This window comes from Aedes aegypti, chromosome 3 (assembly GCF_002204515.2).
Source record: "Aedes aegypti strain LVP_AGWG chromosome 3, AaegL5.0 Primary Assembly, whole genome shotgun sequence".
NCBI classification, from domain to species: Eukaryota; Metazoa; Arthropoda; class Insecta; order Diptera; family Culicidae; genus Aedes; species Aedes aegypti.
The window spans coordinates 111,964,213-111,987,386 of record NC_035109.1 but is presented as its reverse complement, the minus strand read 5'-3'; the positions used below and the strand labels follow the sequence as shown (position 1 = coordinate 111,987,386).

The 23,174-nt window shown below is 37.3% G+C and overlaps 2 protein-coding genes across 3 annotated transcripts in view; both read left to right on the top strand.

Moving 5' to 3' along the window:
- The first annotated feature begins 6,590 nt into the window (after positions 1 to 6,590).
- LOC5576785 overlaps positions 6,591 to 23,174 on the top strand; it is a 199,984-nt gene continuing 183,400 nt past the window's right edge. Inside the window, exons 1-2 of the mRNA XM_021848887.1 lie at positions 6,591 to 6,986; positions 7,431 to 7,956. Coding sequence (XP_021704579.1) covers positions 7,781 to 7,956 — 176 coding nt within the window. The 5' untranslated portion in view covers positions 6,591 to 6,986; positions 7,431 to 7,780. The remainder of the gene's footprint in view (positions 6,987 to 7,430; positions 7,957 to 23,174) is intronic.
- On the top strand, positions 20,430 to 22,105 carry LOC5576788 (leucine-rich repeats and immunoglobulin-like domains protein sma-10). Of its 2 annotated transcripts, none has more exons than XM_021848888.1 (2): positions 20,430 to 20,663; positions 20,748 to 22,105. In XM_021848888.1, exons 1-2 carry the CDS (start codon positions 20,657 to 20,659, stop codon positions 21,875 to 21,877), a joined length of 1,137 nt encoding a protein of 378 aa, XP_021704580.1. In that variant the 5' UTR covers positions 20,430 to 20,656; the 3' UTR covers positions 21,878 to 22,105. The 2 variants fall into 2 exon arrangements, with proteins under 2 accessions (XP_021704580.1, XP_001662875.2); XM_001662825.2 differs by having other exon boundaries at positions 20,431 to 20,654; positions 20,708 to 22,105.

The window sequence follows — 23,174 nt, the reverse complement described above, 5'->3', positions numbered from 1 at the left end:
CACTTTCGCAAATTTCAGATTAAACGAAGTGAGTAAGTATTAATCCCATATTGACATTTGACAATGTTACTCTAAAGTTAGTAACGATGGTGTTACTCACTTTTGAGCAGTTCCACTTTGTTCCGAAGTGAGTCGAAATCTACTCACTTTTGAGTAGATCTGAACGAGCGTGTAAGCTCTAGTGGAATTAAATGGCACAGTACTAAATTTGGGTTTTCATTTATTTATAGCTACATTTGTTAGTTTGGAAATCTACTAGTTTCAAGTTTTGAAATGCTTTTGCCTGGGGACTGAAATTCATGCAATAGGGCAATATTCAAAACTATAATAGATGGCTTTTTTTCAGTGGTAATAAAAACAATATTATGAAGCAAAGAAAGCACCACGGAAAATGAACTAAACATAAAAAAGTTATGCATTCACATTACGCTTGATTTCTAATCACCACTTATTCGATCCAGTTTCCAAATTGCGAATAATTTACGATTTTCAGTATTTTCCATAGGTTTTGACAGCTCTCAACTACCATTTTTCCATGCGCTTGTGTTGGAACTTTGAGAAATTTGAGAATCGAGTGTAGCGAGATCAGTGAGTGGAATACAAACATCAGTGTCGCCGCTCGGCGGCCTGTAAGGGAATCTGAATGTTCGTAAGGTTGTTGTCTGTAATTGTTGCCACTGGCGCCAAGTGTAGGAGTTTAAGATCGAAAGAAACATTAGTTACCGTATTGTATTTGACAGTTGTGAATGACAGAAAACTGAAAATGTATATTTGCAACCCAATGCATTGAAATGAAACAAAAATAGCGATGTGCTAATGTTCACTATGGTCTAATCCACCGGTGTACTAAATATACTCGGTCTGAGAATTGTGATACTTGTGGGGACACACACCCGTATGATCCCCTCGCAGGCCCATGACAACCATATATCGATACACAGTGTTCTTCGTAGCCAGGATGTCCCGGGCGATAAATAAATATCGCCCACTGTCAGTTGTGACAACTGTGAAAATAAAGACCATTGCTTTGTTTAATTGTTTGTTATGGTTTGATTATCAATTTTTGATATTGTTAAATCAGCTAATAAAGTGCCAAAAAGTTGAAGCACATTCAACATTTCGATGGTTTTGGAAGGAGAGCAAACATTAAAAGGCATCCTGCAAGCATCCAAGCATGCAATGAGTGATTTGATTGCGACACTTGCTCGAGTATGGATCATAAACATTAAACAAAACTTTGCATTCTGATTGCACTCTCGATTTAAATTACCCGAAAATGAGTAAACACATGGAGATGTTGGCTACGCTAAAAGACGTCCCGTGCCATGGGCCTGTCCCCTCGTGATCTGGGCCCGCTCTAGTGTCAAAAATCTTCGACCGAGTTGGTTTAGTACACCAGTGGATAAGACCATACGACAAACCCAATTAAACTAAAACTTATACTAAAATATTTGTTAAGTCGAATCTACAAAATAAAGAATCAAATCATTATTTAATGTTACCTTAAGACGGCCAAATTGGAACCGCTGTATCCGTTTCATAGGTAATCCCAAACAAAGTCGTTTATCGTGATATCAAAACTTGTGAAATTATGTGTCGGAATTATTGCCATCAGAACATAATCATCTTAATAGAAACATCTTAACAGAATCAATGATATAATCAGAACAGAAACATCTTAACAGAATAAATGATAAAATTTTGAGAAACAACATTTTTTCCTATTCAATTTTAGTACTACTCCAAAACTCATCAGAAATCGATAAAAGGATAAAGATGTTATTGTTGAATTTATGCAGAATTGAAGATCAGAAAAAAATGCATGTATTTGTTTATGATTTGATTTTATCAAACTTTCATAGTGATTTTCATTCATAACTTTAATGCCTATGGCACTGTATAAATTGGAGATAAACCAACTCTATATTCAAAGCAATTTGATAATCTGACAAAAATAATAAAATGTAGGATATTCACAGAAGTTTTCACGTTCCTGAGTAGAGGTATTGAAAAACCCGTGATTTGTAGGGATGGATATAAATCGAGTTTCATCTAAGTAGTCGACATATGTCTCTAGGTTCGTTCATATGTTTATTACATTAGACTTACGAAACCTAGGGTAGATGTACCAATAGTGGAGGTACTACGCGCGATTGAACTTCATTTAACCGCCTAAATTCTAGAGCTCCAATTAATATACATGTTAATGTTGTAACGGGAAGTGATGACCATTGACTTGATAAGAAATATGATTTCATCGCAGTAACCCACGGCATGTCAGTGAAAAATAATACCTCCACAATTGATACACTGTTCCTATAGTTGCGGTATAATTTTAATTTGTGTACCTATAATTGCGGTATCCGTGGTTTTCTTACCCCAACTACTGGTACAAGTAAGGAAAGTTTCAGCAATTTAGTGATATTCCATCAGTTTTAAAGCAATTTGAACGCTCTTTTCAAATATTCCGTGTAATAAGCCAATACGTCGATTGGAAGTGTCGGTTTTGTGGCTAATGTAAAAGTTCGCTTATTTCTCCAGTTGACATCGTTGCAATTGATTAATAAATGCTCCCTTTATAATTAAGCAGTTTCAACTTACTCAACAGAATGTTGATGAATAGGTAAATGCCAAAGAAAAGGTTAAATAACTGCTTTATATTGGAGATTCTATCATGTCTTTTATCTGAGCAAAAACAGACTATTTATTCTCAAACTATCATAGAAAACTAAGTTACAATGATGATATAGAAAAATAATTTCAAAATTTATTCGATTCCATAATGCCGTATGGTACATAAGCCCTCTGTTAAAAGTAATACACTAAAACATCAATTTACGAAGTCTTTTTGTACGCTACCTCAATTTAAGTCACTTTTATAACACAGTAAACTCAATTTACGTCACTTTTCTTACGCAGTGCGTAAATTGAGTTTCGACAATTCTATGGGAAATTATTGACCTCCGGTTGGGGTAAACCGTTGGAAACACATACAATATGGGTATTTTCGGAATGGGCACGATGAGAGCATGACGAAAATCAATGTCCAACGCCATTTTGGAATCCAAGATGGCGACCTCTGTTTGAGAAAAACCGTTGGAAACCCAGACAATATGGGTATTTTCGGAATGGGCACGATGAGAGCATGACGAAAACCAATGTCCGACGCCATTTTGGAATTGAATCAACAAGGCTACCAAAACGAATGACGGGCTACTTAGCCTTAAGAGTTTAGATTTTATGCTATAAATAAGTATCATCAATGTACAACTACTTAAGTTTGTAGATACTCAGGCCCATATATTCCGAGGACCACGTCGGAAGTACAAAAACATCGACACAACTCTATACAACACTTCGTTTGCAAATATGGACAGTAAGAGGCCTTTGCAATATTGAAGAACTATCTATTGATGATTGGTTACGCTTGTATATCCTAATGCCCATATACGAGAGAGATCTTAGAGGACCAAGGACATCCGCACGAATTCATACAATACACCGTTTACCAACAGGAATGGTTAGGGGCCTTTCGAGTACTTGAAAATTATCTTCTAATGACTTATTATGGCCGAAGATCCAAAGGCTTTTATTCAATGGAGTACTTGAAGCACCAAAATCATCCGTATAAATCAATAAAATATTCCGTTGACTTGAATTAAGATACTGTGCCATATTAAAAAAAACCAGCTATAGATCATTGATCACGTTTGTAGATTCAAAGGCCTATATTCAATGAAGTCCTTGGAGGACTTAGGACATCCGCACAAATTATTACAATACACCGTTTACTCACATGAATGGTTAAGGGTCTGTGGAGTATTTGAAAAGAAGCCTCTTATCTCGCCTATATTCAATGGAGTCCTTGGAGGACCTAGGACATCGGCAAAAATTATAAAAACACTCATTTTACTACTATGAATAGATAAGGGCCTGTGCCATATCAAACGATCGCTTAATAGGCCAGTACATTTCAGGTATATATTCCAGGAAGTTTTTGGACGAACTAGAAAACCTGTTGTACTCACTTAATTACCAAAACTTGGATCTGACAAAACAAACGCTTCTTAAAAATGTAACAATCTTCTAGGGTCCAGTATTGTGAGACATTATTCTACATAGAAGTGATAAATTGATCTCCGTTATCTCATGTAGAATCATATGCCCAAACTCCAAGAGTTCTTGGAAGACCTTAACTTGCACACGTTCTAGCCTGATTTAGAACCCAATGTATTAATAATATGTTAATGGTGCTAAAAGAGCATATTTTTTCTAAATAATACAAATTTATTTCATATAAATAGACTCCAAACGGCAAAACGGCGTTTTACGAACTGAGCTCCCTCGTTTTACGCACTGATTCAATTTACGCACCAACTCAATTTACGCACCCCCGATCTAGTTCGTAAATTGAGGTTATAGTGTAAAATCTAAGATTTTATCAAATCTTGTTTGCATTGTTTTTGGAATTAAATGAAATTTAACGGCTATGAGTCATGGAAAGTATTCAAATACTCTGTCTGATGAGTTTTCCACCTAGAAGTTTTGCGTATAAAATATTAAAACTCGAATATTTCAATTTTTCACCGATACAATATTATGAAGCAAGGATTTTGTGACAGGTACAGCCATAAACTAAAACCCTGCAAAAGGAAAATTTTAGGCTCATTTCAGTTTTACAGTGTCGTGGTTCGAGGTAGCGTGCGATATGCAATTGCACGTAATTGGATGGCGGCCGATCAATGAGAGAATGTTCAATTTGAGAATTAATTAAATTCGATTTCAGCATAATCACGTGCATAGACCACACTCTGGAAGTACTGACGAATTTTACACGCAGCTTGAACGCGTGTAAGATCACTGCCCAAGCCACGACGCACGTCAAGATTATCATAGGAGATTTGAATGCTAAGTTTGGATAGGAGGAGGAGTTCAGACCGATGATTTGACGAGACCGGTCTGTTGACTGATAGATTTCGCCATCTCCAAGAATATGGCTATTTGTAGCACCTATTTCCAGCACAGCCTCCTGTATCCGTACACCTGGAGTTCCCCTCAGCAGACATCCCCTCAGCAGGACGGCACTTTTCTGACATAACCGACAAAAGAACCTGTTGTGGCGCTAATAATGACACCGAACACTGCATGATGATGGTGAAACTGCGCCCAAAACTGTCCATCATCAACGATGTACGATACCGATATCCACCTCGGTAGAATCTAGCACGACTGAAACAACCAGATGTCGCCAATGCGTACGCGCAGCATCTTGATTCACCTGTTGAGGATTGCAGGAAAAAAGTGAAAGCAGCCATTAATGGCGCTGTCAAAGACATTGTCGAGCATTGACGGACGTACGCAAGGTGATCGAAAGGTGGAAGCGGCACTACGATGAACACCTGAATGGCACAGAAAACACAGGACAGTGAAGACGATGGCTACGTCAGCACAGCAGATAGTACGATTTTCACGAGATTCAGTCAATTTGTTTGCTTTGCTGGTGGGGCCGAGCGCGACAGGGCTCGCCTAGGTAGCAGTGTTACGATATATGGGGATACGTTCGAGGTGGTCGACGAGTTCGTCTGCCTCGGATCCTTGCTGACGGCTGACAATAACGTTAGTCGTAAAATACGGAGGCGCATCATCAGTGGAAATCGGGCCTACTTTGGCCCCCAGAAGAAGCTGCGGTCAAAACAGATTCACGCCCGCACCAAATGTACCATGTACAAAACGCTCATAAGGCCGGTAGTCCTCTACGGGCATGAAACGTGGACGATGCTCGAGGAGGACTTGCAAGCACTTGGAGTTTTCGAACGTCGGGTGCTTAGGACGATCTTGGGCGGTGTGCAGGAGAACGGTGTGTGGCGGCGAAGGATGAACCACGAGCTCGCCCAACTCTACGGCGAACCCAGTATCCAAAATGTGGCCAAAGCTGGAAGGATACAATGGGCAGGGCATGTTGCAAGAATGCCGGACAGCAACCCTGCAAAGATGGTGTTCGCTTCGGATCCGGTTGGTACAAGAAGGCGTAGAGCGCAGCGAGCTAAGTGGGCGGATCAAGTGCGCATCGATTTTGCAAGCGTGGTGCAGAACCAGGGATGAAGAGATGCGGCCACGAACCGAGTTTTTTGACGTGAAATTGCTGATTCAGTGTTATCTGTTTAGATGTTTACTAAATAAATGAAAAATACATAAACATATTTCAAGCATAATGAAAAAGCATATATTAAAGGCACTCAGTTGATATCAGCCCTGTTAAAATTACTAGTGGAACCATACAACCTCTCCCTTTGCCCATCTAGACCTACACTTTTATCAATGACTGCAAACCAAAACCCAAAGTTATGTTCACCAAACACCAGTACTAGATTATTCAATTACTTCTCAACGAATCGTTTCATGCCATTTTTGAGAATTAATCTGTTGTTCCGGTCCCCAAGTTGACCTTTTCCGTCAATTGTTTCGCCACGCCTTATTTAATCTGAAACAAAAAAGTCTACACATATAATTTCTATATGTTCATAACTATTGAGCCAAATATCCATAAATTATATCATTTTCTTTCTTCTCTCTCCTTTTCCACAGTGCCACCACATCATCACCATTGAACTTGAAACAGTCCAACCAATAAATGACCGGGCTGCTTCATCGACCCACTGCACTGTGCTCTTTTGCCGATCGGCAGCTCAAATTGTGAATGATTGTTTTCCAACAAATTATCAGACCATAATGATTGGCATCAACTTGGCCGTCCAGCAGAAGCAAAACAACCACTCGATGCGACCTGTAACCACTCAGCGAAGCAGATTCGGAGAGGCCTGTGAGTTGTGAAGCCCAGAAATTGAATTAAATCCAAATGGGAACATCCCACTGCGGTCGGGAACCGGTGAACCGTTAAATTACGAACCAATTTCTTGATGCTGGTTCGGTGTGGCGGCATGTGCCACAACTGTGTGAGCCTTTGCGGCTGAAGATCTCCGAACGAGGTGAGAAAAAATCGGGGTAATTCCACAGGCAAATGGGCGAGTGGCTTTGCATGACCCGCGATGAGTTATATGTAGCATTGTCTGGACCTCAAATCGAAATTCAATGTACAGTGGTTCTGTAGCTTGATATTTCACTAACTCTATGGTGCCTTCAAAATCGAGTTCTGGAGGGTTGGCTGTACTGTACTGTACTATAACTTTGTCGAGAACAATTTTTGAATAAAGTTTCATTTCAACGCTTTGAATGCATCTCGTCTCGTAAATATGCTTTCTATACCATAGTGCAAAAATACAAACCTTATTCCAAAAGTTTCCATCAATGGACAACGCGCAAACAAAGTGATTTCAACTGATCAAGCAAAGTGATTTGCCCAATTTATCTAGGAATCCGTCTAAGAGTCGGAACCAATCGCTCAACTCAATTACCGACCGTCTGTTTGTTAGTTCATCTCTCCTTCTCCAGCATTCGATCGCCGAAGTGTGAACGTGACCCAATTAGCACCTGTGCGAGGTGTGCTTTTGTGTAAACATTTAGGGAAATTTGAAGTGACGCAAAAATGGACCACCGCCAGGTGGGTGGCGAAAATAGCGCCGGGCGCGGAAATTTGACCACGGCACCGTAGCCGAGTTTGCCATTGTGGAAGCAAATTGCTGTTGTGATGTTAATCGAACCGTGAAGTCAACCGCAACAATGGACTCTTCACGTGCTGCGAGGAACTAGGAACAACTGTGTGGTGAGAATCAAGTGAGAGTGATTTGAGTGCTACGTCATCATCTGGGTGAGTGCGGCAGGCATGGTGACCTACAATATGGATGTGCTGCACCCGCAACGAATGAGTCGACCCCGGAGGGGGTCCAGCGTTTCGTCCGGGTTCCGGCTGCTGGATGCCGACCAGCTGGAGTCCATGTCCAGCGTCAGCCGGAACTCGATCTGCAAACTGAGGATCGATGCGATGTTCGACGATACGAGGTGAGTAGATTGATTAGTAGAGTGGATATCGGGTACTTTCAAATTTAATCGGGAAAGGCATAGCTGGTGTTCACTACGGAAACTTAATATTAAGTTTTTGCTACGGAATCTTAAAATTTTTATCTTGGTAATAAATCGTAGTTCTGTTAAGTGGAATACATATAAATAAATGAAAAACCAAATTTAGTACTATACCATTTAATTCCGCTAAAATTGATATGCATTGACAAATACGCGTACTTCTAACTAACCTGTAAGGTCGTCTATTTCGTGTGTCTAGTACGACTAGTCTAGTACACGACACTGAAGACGGCCTTACAGTTGAGGGACAAATACGCGTATCTGTCAAAGGATACAAACTTTATTGGAATTAAATTGTATAGTACTAAATTCGGTTTTCATTTGATTATAGTTATCTTATATTATATACCAAGGGTTCCAAAGAGGCAATGTTTCATAGATTTGAACAATAAATTGCTCGAACTGATATTAATATATTCAAGAATCCATATAGTTCAATTTGAGCTTTTCTTCATATTTACGTTTGAATTCCTAACTGATTTTTAAACACAAAACAAATTCGGGAAGGATCCTAAAGACTCAAAATTGTACTTAAAATAAATTACTGCTCTTAGCATATATAGACACTGTCTATTAGCTGTTGCGCACTTCCCAATATAATGACTATGCATTTATAGAATGCATTGGATGAATGTCATTCAAACGATCAGTAATATCTGCACTCCAAATTCTGTAGTTTCAACAAAGGCCCAGATAATATCTACTTCAGTGTTTTTAGATCTTAGATTCTATCTCTATATGGGAAAATTACATTCCAGCAGTAATATGTTGATTTTATTTATTTGATTCTAAATCAATGAGCTTGACAAAACCTCAAAAATTCACTGAATTCATGGCTGTCTCTCTCCATCTTCAGTTGGGATTCACGCTCTCCGGGTCTTGATTCATTTCATTTATTAAGTTACCATCTGGACAAATAACACTGAATCAACAGTTCAACACCTCATGTGCTTGATCCGCCCTCCTGCAATCCCGTGCAAAAGTTTAGGTTAACTTCCTCAAAAACATACAAAAGTGTTTTGTCAATATCTCTGGGATTACACGTCTAATTGAAACCCTCTATGGCGCATTCGCAAGACATGAGTTAATTTTACGTTATAGGTTGTTTGACATAATTATTTTTTTTTTGTATTTACTAAATTTTTACTTGAAGTCGTGACATTCTATTGACTTTTTTATTAGAATTGAATAGTTGCCAGATTTTTCCACCAAAAATACGCAAGCGCTTTTTGAAGAATATAAGATTACGCTTCCAATGAAGAATAAAGTTGAAATTTCATAGCTATATTTCAAATTTCATAAATAAAATATGAAAAAATGTGAAAGTAAGATCAACTCATAGCCCTTCGAATGCGCCATTGAAAGTCTAAATTAGACTTGTAATCACAGATATATGGACAAAACACTGTTGTATGTTTTTGAGGGGATGGTCCCAAACTTTTGCACGAGATGACTAACATGTACTTTATCTTTGACGCATCAACCACCAGGTCAACTTTTGCTGCCTCGCGTTTCAGACGGATGCACGGGTCTGCCACTTATTCAAATGTTCTGCCGACAATGTCCATATCATCCGCGAAGCAAACAAATTGAATGGATCTCGTGAAAATCGTATCCCCGCTGTTTAGCCCGGCTCTCCGCATAAAGGCTCCTCCAAATCAACGCGATTTTTTTCAGCAACAGCGACAAAAACTCGACGCGACTTCGTTGTTGAGTCGCTGCAAACACTTTTGTATATAACCATCTAGAATGACGTGACGAACATCGCTGCGAAATCGTGTCGCTGTGGCTTAGACACGCTCATCAAACTGTGCATGCAGCGAAATCGCGGCAATTGTTTGTCGCTGTCGCCGTAAAAAATTGCAATGATTTGGGGGAGCCTTAACACCTTCTAGCGCGATATTGAAAAACAGGCACGAAAGTCCATCACCTTGTCGTAGTCCCCGGCGGGATTCAAATTCCGCTGGTTACTATGACAAAGTGAAATTTGAAACCCGCCTTTAATGAATCCGGCAACAGAAAAAAAAAATCCGTTGCCGGATTCATGATCAAGAAGTCGTGATATTATAAAATGTTATGGTTCATGGTATCATGACCACTAGTCATGAAACCATGACTATTATTCATGAATTTAAATGCTCAGGAGTTACACAAATCTTACTGTCACTTTTTTCATTTTAGTCAATGTGTCGTTTGCGATGGGTGATGTTTTTCAATAAAATTATAAAAAAGATTTGTTTGTAAAAAAAGTACAAATTAAAGACCATGCTCTTCGGAACTTTGCCTTCATAGCGATGGCATTCTTGGCAACATTTCCGAGAGTTTCCATATTGTTTCACGACACAATTTATCTGCCGGTGCTGTTGGACGTTCCAAAATGTATTTTGGAACGTTTTATCCTGACTATGTAGCAGGGCTGTTAACGTTAATCAACGATTAACGCCGTTAGCGTTTCTATTGCGGGTCAACGCCAACGCCGTTGCGCTGATTTTCAAGGTTGTTAGAGTCAACGTCAATGGGTTGCGCTGTATCAACGTCAACGAACCACCGCTGGTAAAATGGATCATGATTTCATGATTTTTGGTCAAAGTGTATTCTCATAACATAAAATTACACCTTTCTCCCGCAATCACGACTCTTCCTCCTTGTTTAGAGTACCGTATTTTTACCCGTTCTGAAATATCTCCAAAGACTCTTCCAGAGATTTCTCCAAGAACTCCTTCGAAGTTTCGTTTAGGAATTTTATCAAAAATTTCTCCTAGATAGTCTCTGCAGTAATAGCAATTTCTCATTGGGTTTCACTAGTGATTTCTCCAGAGATTCCTCTAGGGATAGTGCTCCTGAAATACATTCAGCAATTTCTCCAAGAGTTCCACAAGGCATTTCGTCAGAGATTCTACCAAGTATTCCCCCGACAAATCTCTTCAAAGATTTCACAAGCAGTTTCCTAAAAAGTTTTTTCAGAAATGTCTCCAGCACAAGCTTCAGCAAAATTCGGGGCAAGAGTCATCCTCAGCACACAAGACACAATCCTTGGCAACACTGTATGGATTTGATTCCTTAGTAGATCAGTTCTGCACAAGCTCCAAAAAGTCAAAATTAATTCTTTGTTACTATGCATTCTTATCCTAATAATGCACTTGTTGGATATGCAAACAGCACTAAGTTGTTCGAAAATATTTGAATTATAGAAGGAAAACGGAATGACATGAGCACATACACTCACCAATTCGAACAAACAAACGGTTTGTCTTATGTATCATCGTCTTTCCGTTAAAACAATAAAAATAAAGTTTGTGAGCGTTTAACGTTTTTATCTCTTTAAGTAAAATCATTTGGATTTGAATTTGATTTAGCTCAGTGTTAGGAATAATATGGATAGGTTTGGGTCTTGACGTCCCCCAGTACACGGGTAGAAATCAGAATCCAAAAACAAGATTATGACTCATGATATCATGATTCTAGTGTGTTTTCATCTTATGAAAATACACCATGATTTGGACTCATGATATCATGAGTCAGAATGCCGTAACGCAACACACGCGTTAGGTTTTTGTTGCTGATTGCTCGGAATCATGATTCAAATGCCAAAAATGCTGAGTCGCGCATCCGTTTATGATCGACAAAATAAAAAAAAAGTTAAAAATAGCATACATTGAGACTCGAGCCAAGAACCTTCCGATTGTAAGCTACGTACTCTACCACTCAACTGCTTCGTCATCTTGAATTAGAAGTGATCAATACGAATGAGATGAAGCAAAGTGCGCCGCTTAGGAATCATGATTATGACTCTAGTAACCATGATTTGCGATCCTGATGTTATGACCTAACCAATTTATGAATTTCATGATTTGTAAATCATGGTGTGGGGATCAGATTTTTATCCGTGTATATCCGTTTATTTGTGTCTGTTCGGAATTTGAGACAAAACGGTACAAACTTATTGTTCACAGAGGTTCTCAACATGACAAGATGGCCAGTTCCATGGAAAATTATAAATACTTTCCATTAGGAGTGCATAAACATTTGTGACATGCATTTCAGCATGCATGGCGATGATATGAACCATTTGTCTTCATTATTTTTTCTTGTTTTGCTAAAAATCATGAAACACATTCAACCATACCGAACTGAAAACCATTTTCTTCAATTTTTGTTCGGCCAGAGTGAACTGAGTCCTTCTTAATTTGAAATCAAATCTGACTACATGGAAAATATATGATGATTTTCTTTAATATTCTATCTTGAGTTACTTATTGGGCCTTGTTTGTCATTTAAGAGCGGTAAAATTTTCAAAAGAGTCATTCGTGATATACTTGCAGTTGAGTGGACTTCAAAGTAAAAAGTCTCAAAATAAAGGTTTTGGCACTTGGTGCAACGGTTTAGCAGAACCCCGACCAATTGGTGAGCTCGTTTCATGCTTTAACTACAAAACCGTAAAATATGTATGACTGTACATTACATCGTTATAACGGTGGCACATAAATATGATTTTTCAACAAAATATGAATGGTTCGTCACTGTGAGTATCGGCATAAACTCTTACTCATAAATTATTTATGTTTTACAGATTTTTTTCTTTCATATTTAGGGGTCTATTTTATAAGTCGAGTTGATCAAACTGACTCGACTGGAGTCACTGTCGACCGAAACATTCGCTCGATTCGGTTCTGTCACTCGAGTTTTTCGACAGTTGTCACTCTATGTGGCTGGAGTTGACGGGTGACATCTGAAATATGCATGCTTGCTTTGATCAACAATGAATACAGACAAGTCACATAAATCTGCTTGATTTACAAAATAGGCCCCTTAATTTCTTGTAATCAAAACAATGATTTATTTGTAATTAAAACAAAACTTTGAATGGTTTGCCACTGTAACGGTAAGTGTAAGTGTCGGCATAAGCGTGTTCTGTAATGGTCCACTCAGTCGAATTTTTGTTTCTTTTCATATCAGTGTAATATGGTAACACATGCTTTCATCCTGACAGCTCTAGGAACGTTGTGATTAGCTATTTGTTCAATAAGCTTTGAATGGTTCGTCACTCCAAGTGCTGAAAAAAAAAATATTATATTTAACAGCATGTTCATATCTCACAATAAAAATAAATATCATGGTCTTATCAATTATCAAAGTGATTCCTGTGATCCATCAATCCTTCCCATTAACAAACATCCCTCCCAGTGACCTTTGTGGAGATGCAGAGGCAAACACGGTCTTCAAATAGCAAAGGTTACACACTAACATTCCTTCCCCCAATCCCACCTGACTGCATTATTGACCCTGTATGAATAGAGGCACTGAATATGTACACTGAAGGAGATTATGGCCAATCCCAGCCGAACTTCTAGTTGATTCTTTGTACATCTTCATTGACTTCGGTGAATCACGGAGCAGCAACCATTGATATGTGTAGTCAGTCTAAGCTAAGCTAAGTTAAGCTTCAGCCATGTTAGTTTTTCCAAGGGCCAAGGCACGCACTCTCAAGAATGTTGATTTAAGTTCCTTGTGCCTTTTAATTCCACCATAATTGCTTATCTTATTGACAGATACGCGTATTTCCACTTGTAGCCTTCTTCCTGTCAGTTACTCGTATCTGTCAAATACAAGCAATTAGGACGAAATTTAAAGGTATAAGGTACTCAAATCTACATTCTTGATTCTGTAATAAGATTCTGCTCTGCTTCGAATACATTAAAAAGAATCACGATCTCTCGCCATTTCGAATTTATTAAATATTTTGAAAGAATAGGCTCTTTGTGTGTGCAGGTCTGTACAAAAACTAAGACTCGATCAAAATCAAATCCGAATGATTGTGCTTCAAAATACTAGAATGTAAATAGTCCACAAGCTTTATAAGTATATTTTTATCGACAAAACGCAAAACGTTACATATTTAGCGTATGAACCAGGTTGCTATGACAAGAACCAGGTGTTTACGTCAATTCACTCATGTTATCGTTCTTCAAACTTACATATTAATGGGATGAAATGATGTACCGTGCTGCATCGAATTTCCGGATGCTTCGAAAGCCAGACACTGGTCTTTTTTACACGTCTCAAATTATCACGTCTTCTATATTCTTCATGCAAAAAAAGCTATCTTAAAAAAGGATTTTTAGGTGAGTTAAGGCCGGTGTCCGGGATATGAAACGTTCGGGCAATACGAATCACGACTATGCGAATATGGACAGTGCGAACGTATACCATGACGTTTGCACTGCCCATATTCGCATAGTCGACGTAAGCGCCAATATGACCAAAATGCATGTTTTCATTGATATGCATTCACTGGTTGGACATGTGAACAGCGCTTATTTGTTTTGCAATATTTTAACTATAAAAGGAGAACGGATTGACATGAGCACATACACCTACTTATACGAAAAAAAAACACTTGGTTTACAGAGCGTTTATTCGGATAGTTTAGCGTATAAACCTGGTTGCTATGACAGTGACCTGGTTTTTACGTCAATACAACCGTATAATCGTTCATCAAACTCATTGCCTGGAAGGATGAAACGACGTATGCGTTTGCAGATGAGAAAAGTAAGAAATTATTGAAACAGATTCCCCCAGTCAACTTTTGAGTTTCAATCTTTATCAAATGCACGGATTATTCGACCAAAATTCAACCAAATCGCGTTCCTATTGGAACATAAAGCGAAGAAAATGTTTCTCCTTCCTGAAGTTTTGTAACGAGGAAAAAAAGATGAGTGTAAAAAGAGTCGTAATTAACTATTTATCATAATCTTGTCGTTAAATTGCTTACTTTTGCCCATAGTGAGGGCAAAGGTTTGCATTTGACTTATAATTATAAATTCATATTTCTCGAAGAAAAATTTAAACTTTCGGAAATATAGTACCACGAAATTTTTTGACCAATCTCGAAATCCTTGTGAAGGTGCTTGACATCAAACTTAAAACTGCTCTATGCTTCTATTATAAACTAGTGTCGTCTTGCCATAAAGTTGGCTGTTCCGTTTACCCTCGTTTTTTCGACTATTCCGCTGAAAATCGCTAGCTTTTTTTCTAACACAAATACGTTGGAGCACTTCAGAAACCTAACAATGACGGAATTTTCAAAATCCGATAGCCCGTGCTCCAACCAACTCGTGACAGACATACAACATTCCATTTTTATTTATACAGCCATTCCATGAAAAACCGATCTAGTGGGTTAATGAGTTGCGTAAAAATTTGCTATTTTGTTCCTTATCCGATGTAAGGATACACGTGTTTTTCGATTTTTGTTTATTAGGGTGACCATTTCCAAAATAGAATGACCAGAAAAATAGCGATTTTGTTTTTTTTTTTATTTTATAAAAAATATAGCTATTGAACCACTTGAGTGCTTTTCAATTTCTTGGACAGGATAAAATCTAAAAATTTTGACTTTTCAAGAATAATATAAAACATTACAAAAATTTTTGGTTTTTATTTTTACATTAAAAATATTATAATTTCCATTTTTTCGTGTTTTGAAGGCCACGGGACAAAACGACTATTGCTGTTCTCATTTTTTCTTGAAAGTTCGGTAAATTTTACGTTTACTGTCAAATTTTCAGCAATGTATGTTTTTTATTTTTTGAGATATATTTTTGTGAAAATAAAAAATCAGTCAGTTTTTATCGGCATACACTGTGGGTCTCAGCGGAATAGATTTTTTATTTAATAAAAAATCATATCTTTTGAACAGCTTAACCGATTTCCTACCTTTTTTTATGCAAAGAAAAGCTTAAAATTTCAAAAAAAAAAAACAAAAAACTTTGAAAAAAAATGTCAATGAAATTATAAACAAAAATCCTAGTTTTTTAGGAAATTTGTATATATTTTCATGTAAAAAATTTTTTTAGGGTTTTTTTTTTCTGAAAAGTTGAAATCTTAAGCTTTCATTCCATAAAAAAGATTGGAAATCAGTTGACCTGTTCAAAAGTTATGTTTTTTTTAATTAAAAAATCTATTTCGCTGAGACCTACAGTGTGTGCCGATTTAAAATGACTAATTTTTTATCTTATCTTATTAAACAAAAAATTTGAGAACATAAAAAAAACACACATCGCTGAAAATTTGAAAGTAAACGTGAAATTTACTGAACTATGAGAAAAAAATATGAGAACATCAATAGTTCCTTTGGTCTCGAGGCCTTCAAAACACGAAAAAACGGAAATTATTGATTTTTTTTTTAATTCAAAAAAACAATTTTTGCAAAAAATATATTTTTCTTTAAATGTCTAAATTTTAAGCTTTCATTTCGTTCAAGAAAATTGAAAATTTATCAAACGGTTAAAAAGTTTGAAACAAATGAAAATTTTTCAAAATCGCGATTTTTCTGGTCATTCTATTTTGGAAATGGTCACCCCACCAAAAAATCCAAAAAAACACGTGTATCCTTATTTCGGATAAGGAACAAAATATCAAATTTTCACGGAATTCAGTGACCCACTAGATCGGGTTTTCATGGAATGGCTGATATAGATAAATAAGTATTATTACGATTTTATTCAGGGACCCTTCAACGAAAAAATAAATAAATGAGAACCGTGGGGCAGCTTTTTGGATATGTTTTTGGAACGCGAAAACTTCAGTTATTTTTTATAATTTGAACAAAAATTTCCGAATGTCTTGGTAATTAAAATTTTAAATGTTAATTAAAACAACTCTGAAACTGATTCTGTACCATTGCACAGTGGTCCAGGAATCAGTTTTACGCGGAAAGATGCATTTTGAACTTTAGAATGAAATATTAGACGAAAATGGTCTTCTACAAAGTTGTTTGTATTAGTAAGGTCCTTTAAGCAATTGCTTGGTGTAATTGAAAATTGGGGTGGACCACATTTTCATAGAAATTGTGTATCTAACTTTCTTATTTGTTGAAATTATATTATACATGCTTCAGCAAAGTTGTAGACAATTCAATTTCAAGCAACTTCGCCAAAAAAAGTGTTTTTGTATCTCGTAAATTGACCGATTTAGAGCTGAGTTCTGTTTGATCTTTCGACCTTGACGCTTGCTTTTGCCGGAGCGAGCGACGAGGGCAGGATCAAACATGTCGCGCGTCGATCTCGTAAGTGAAAAAGTGGCGTGATCGGGGAGTTCGGTTGGAGTAAGTTAAAAAGTGCCGCGGTCGGTTCGTTCATTTTGATCTTTCGACGACCTTGACGCTTGCTCCTGGGCAGTGCGTCAAGAAAGCCCGAGCTGTCGTCCGTGTTTTTTTTCGGGTCACGCGCCTATTTTTTTATTTTTTTTTTCTGAATGCTAGCCGAGCAAACGAGTGAAGCTGAAAGTGGATTGTGGCTGCTCAGTCAAGGATAACGGATCAATTGGTGAGCTCGTTTCATGCTACTATTTCTAATCTATAAAATATGTATGACTGCACATTTAATCGTTACAATGGTGGGATGTAAATATGATGTTTCAACAAACTATGGATGGTTCGTCACTGTGAGTGTCGACACAAACTCTGATTCATGATTTATTTATGTTTAACATTTTTTTTGTCAGAACACCCCTTATATACCTTTATTTTTGTAATTAAAAAAAACTTTGAATGGTTCGACACTACAAGTGTAGACTTGCGAAAGGTTCACTTTATTCAACAAACTTTGGATGGTTCGCCACTGTAAGTGTCGGCATAAGAATAAGAGTGTTCTATGATGTCCCAACCAATTGAGTCTTTTGTTTCTTTTCAAATGAGTAAAATATAATAACACATGCTTTCGTACTGACAGCTGCAGCAATGTTACATTTAGGTATTTGTCCAACAAACTTTGAATGGTTCGTCACCTCAAGTGTCGGCATAATTTTCCTCTACATAGAAATTATATGAACAATTATATTTACGTATAAGCATGTATATATCTCACAAATCATTGTTTATCATGGTCTAATCGCTTATCAAAGTGAATCCTTTGACCCAACGATCCTCCCCATTAACAAACATCCCTCCCAGTAACCTTTGTGGAGATGCAGAGGCAAACACGGTCTCCAAATAGCAAAGGTTACACACTAACATTCCTTCCCTCAATCCCACCTGACTGCAAGGACGTGGCCGGCGCCGTTATTGACCTTGTATAAATAGAGGCACTGAATTATGCACACTGAAGAAGATTATGGCCAATCCCAGCTGAACTTCTAGTTGATTCTTTGTGCATTTTCACTGACTTCGGTCAATCACGGAATAGCAACCATTGATATGTGTAGTCAGTCTAAGCTAAGCTAAGCTCGTAAATTGACCGATTTAGAGCTATTTTCCTACGGTGATATAGGGTGGTCCGAACAAAACTGGTTTTCTGGCTCTAGAGTTTTCAATTCAAATTTCTCATCAAAGTAGACTATGAAACAGAGCTTTGAAAAATGCGTAATTTGGTGAGTGAAGAAACTCGCTATCTCCTTCCGTTTGGGAGTTATTGTTGTTTTTCTCTCAAATACATGCCTACTTTGATTGAGAATATCTCTGAATGGGGCAAACATAAAAAATATCTTTGACGGAATTCAAAAGACAAAATAAAATTGTATATAATATTACAAATGTGTTAATTTTGTAACTGTAATAAAATGCCCTGAAAAACAAATATTTTTCATCCCAAAAAGTTTTGAACTAAAATAGATATCAACAATATTTTTGCATGAAAATTTGCGTTTTGTTAAGTTCTTAAAGTCGTTCATAGACCGCTTCGACGAGAAGTCTGAAATAAGAATGATAAGGCTTTAAAACTATTTTGAAGATTTTGATAGTATTTATTTCTTTATTATTTTACATTTTGAGCATGAAAATAAAATTTTAGACAAAAATGATCTTTACAAAATTGTTTCTTAAAATGTAAGCTTTCATACTGTATCATTTAAAACTAGGATGGCCCACAATATCACACAAATCATATATTCAACTTTTTTTTGCAAAAATTCTAGTATATACTCTTAGGCAAAGCAGTATAACTTGTGATTGTGATCAACTTTCCAAAAAAAGTTTTTCTGTAGCTCAAAATTTGACCAATCTAGAGCATTTTTTCCTAATAATCGCAGGGTGGCCCAACAAAAATAAGTTTTTCAACTCTAATATTTTTAATATTAGTGTCTCGTCAAAGTCGTTTATGAACGACTTTTAGAATTTAACAAAACGCAAATTTTCATGCAAAAAGATTGATGATATCTAGTTTAGTTTAAAAGTTATTAAAGTTTTTGTGATAAAAAATATATCTTTTTCAAGACATTTTATTAGAGTTACAAAAATAACACATCTGTAATTTATCGATATAATACACAATTTCGTTTTGTTTTTTGAATGCCGTCAAAAGATATTTTTTATGTTTGCCCCAATCAGAGATATTCACAATCAAAGTAGGCATGTTTTTAAAAGAAAAACAACAATAATTCTCAAACGGAAGGAGATGTCGAGTTTCTTCACTTGCCAAATACCGTATTTTTCAAAGCTCGAAAAGTCTTTTATAGACTTCTTTGATGAGAAATTTTAGTTGAAAACTCTAGAGCCAGAAAACCAGTTTTGTTCGGACCACCCTATGTCACCCTGGGAAAATAGCTCTAAATCGGTCAATTTAAGAGAACCAAAAAACCTTTTTTAGTAAAGTTGCTTGAAATTGAATGGTCTACAACTTTGCTGAAGCATGTATAATATCCACCCTAATTTTTAATAACACCAAACAAAGGACCTTACTAATACAAATAACTTTGTAGAAGACCATTTTCGTCTAATGTTTCATTCTAAAGCTCAAAATGTATCTTTCCGTGTAAAACTGATTCCTGGACCATAGTGCGTTGGGTTCTAATTTCCGAACATGACTCAAATTCCAAACATTAGGGATTTCAAAGGTAAGAATTGATATTTTGACAACTTTTAATGTATAGGACTTAAACTATAGAAAAATGTATCACCCTGCGAAGAAAATTGCGTAGTTTCTGGAAAAATCTTTATAAAAAGTCAAGTGTTTGAAATATGGGTGATATTTGATATTTGAGACAAAACGGTACTTGTAATATTCGCGCACAAATTCTATGCAAAACGAACCACCTGAGTTTACTCATTACATGGAGTCACTTTACACTGTATAAGTTACCCGCATTGTCAGAGTTACCCCTTTTCACGGTATAAGCATTTAAAAGAAAGGCTTAAAATATACAACATGTGCGTGGTTGTGTCTTTCGGTGGCTGAAATCACTACCGCTAATAAATTTTTCTGTGATACAGAACCTTCACTCATAACTTTTTTATGAGTATAATTCACTCAGTAAAATTAACTTTTGCATCAATCAAACTCTTCCTGACCCAGTCTACAAGCATCAGATTGCACTTTGAGCCACGTAATAAACGATTTAGCGATGCAGCCCATAATAGATTACAGGTCAGAACGTCGAATCATCTCCAACGAGGAACTCTTGATCACAATCGTTCGGGCTCGAGGAGATCATTAGCATTGTGTTGGGATAGAATCACACTATCAGCGTCTACAGTCGCTTAGATTACAAAACACATCGATCACTCGTGCTGCAATTTCCCACTGGCAAAGTGCATGCCCTGCTCTTAGTTATGGTTGTGATTTTTGCAAGTCTAGTGTGCTGCTGGTTGTACCACTCAAAATGAAAGGCCTTCCGTTTATTGGGTATGCCAGGTTGTATCCTCCAATCAATACTCTTTAATTTCTTTTATTTTTAGTTTTCTCATATTTATACAATTGTTAATTGCCCTCGCCAAGTTATACCCATGCGATCGAAAGCAAATCGGTTCCACGTGCTATGTGCTAAACATATCGAATCGGAAGAGAGCCTCGCAACTGTCATGTTCGAAGAGGCCCGTCGTTTGGTAATCGAGCACAGCAACATTCCCACATTCTCGGAGATTCTGTTTCACAACTTGCCGGACGTGGAGGCCATCACCTTGAAAGGAGGCAATATCACCACAATCATTTTCAGCTCAGATACATTGAGCACACTCCGTATAGATAAAACTGGCCTGCAACACTTGAACATTACACCGGGGCCCAACCACAGTTTGAACACCTTGCTGATCAACCGCAACTTCATCACAACTCTACCGAAATCCATCCGCTATCTGTATGCCCTTTCGATTCTGGATCTCTCGCAGAACCGAATCGAGTACATCAACCTGAATTGGTTTCAGCAAATGGAAAACCTGTTGGTTCTGGATTTGTCATGGAACCACATCGCACAAATGGACGCCAGTTCCGAGCTTCGTCTGGGTCGACTGAAGAGCTTCTTCGTCAGCTACAATCATCTGTCACAAATCCCTTGGTTCCCGATTGGATTCCCAAAATTGGAACGAATTCGACTCTCGGACAACTACTGGAACTGTCCGTGGGTGGCATCGGTGAGGAAGCAGATCTGGGACCGCAGAATCCGACTGTTCGACTCGGACAGTGCCTGCAGCGAACACAGCGAAGGTGGACTGTGCTGTTACGATCGGGTTCCGGTGGACGTTCCCGCTCGATACGAGCTGATCGAAATCGAGTTCCAGGAACAGGCCGATGGAGTTGGATTGGAGTTCAAGAAGGTGACTTCCGAGCCTCCACCACTAATGATGGCAGAACAATCGGATGCTGGGTCGGAGCGAAGGACATGTGATGAATTGAGGGAAAGAGTTCGTGGATTGAAGCGGGAAAAGTTGGCGTTGGTGAAGGAGAAGTCCGAAATGGAGCAACAGTACTCGAAGAAGGTTGCTGCTATGCAGGAGACTTTGAGAAGCGTACGAGAAGACTTGGAGGCTGCGGAACAGGAGGTTACGAGATATAGGTATAAGGAAAGAATGGACTTGATTGAAAGGACTGCCAAAATAAATGTGGAAACCGGGGCGATTGGAGTTTCTTGAAATAGTAGTGAGTAGGAAGTTGCTTGACAGACGATTTGAATCAGTAAGATAGTTTCAACTATGTAATTTCTTAAATAGAATTCAACCCACGCATTGGAGCTCTATGTGAAATTTAGTATAAAGAAATCAATTGAGAGCTTTACTATTTTAAACCTCTTTTTACAACGACTTTGTTGAACTATTTCTTTACGAATGAGCGTTGTTACAAAATAGACTTGAACAAACAAATGTTGCAAATGGTCTTATTTTTTTCGAAAACGGAATATATTTTTTTGGTCGCTTTCAATAGTAAATTTTGTTATTTATCAATGGTTCAACTATTTAAACAGTGAGTTGATTTTTTGATTGATCTGATGAGTTTAATCATATTGCATAGTATCCATCTGGTTCGGCTTGTCTCGAATTTGTCGAAAATCAACGGAGCTCTGGAGCTAGCATGGGACAGAGAGGGTCAATGTAGACAATGCTACAAACACATTAATATCGCGTGTTATCGTGTTAATTAGTTCAGATCAAGGTTTTTTTTTGAATTCATTTGTGATCCTAAAAAATGGTTAACCCTTTGTTTGTGTTTGGGGTCAGTATGACCCCAGACAACTATGAAGACTGTTTTTTGTTAGTGCACCGATTCATATATTTTTTTTTAGATGTTGGTGCTTTCCCGCGAGTTTTTTTTTTTTTTTTTTTTTGTTGAGTTACACAAAGTTTTTCTTTCAATTATCATGAAAAATAGTTTTCTATGGTAATTTACATGAAAATAGGCACAGACCACGGTGCCTTGGGGTCATATTGACCCATAATTCAAATCGCTATAACTTCGCGAAAGTCAAACCGATTTTGGAAAGCAAATTCAATTGAACTTTACAAAAAAATATAAGAAAATTTAGAAGAAGACTGATTCAATGCGGGGAGGGGTTAGTGTCCAACAACAGCAAATTTTACAAATTTTTGACGCTTATATCTCAGAAACAGTTTTATATAAAACAATACCCTCTTCGGTGAAACTTTACATCAGGGAAAGGACAAACATAGTACACATAGGTAAGTTTGGAATTTCATCGCATGTTTGCGCTAGCTTACAAAATATTATTATATTAGGCATATATATATATATTTGTTATGACGGTCTAACGGTTACTTAATGATTACTTCAGCAAAGTTACTCATTGAACCAAAGGCTATACATTGCATGTCTGTTTTAATTAAAAAAAAAAAAAAAAACTACCACTGCACAGTGGCCCAAAAGCAGGCAAAAAGTCAAAACAATTATGTTTGCAAATTCCTTTACGGATAGTTT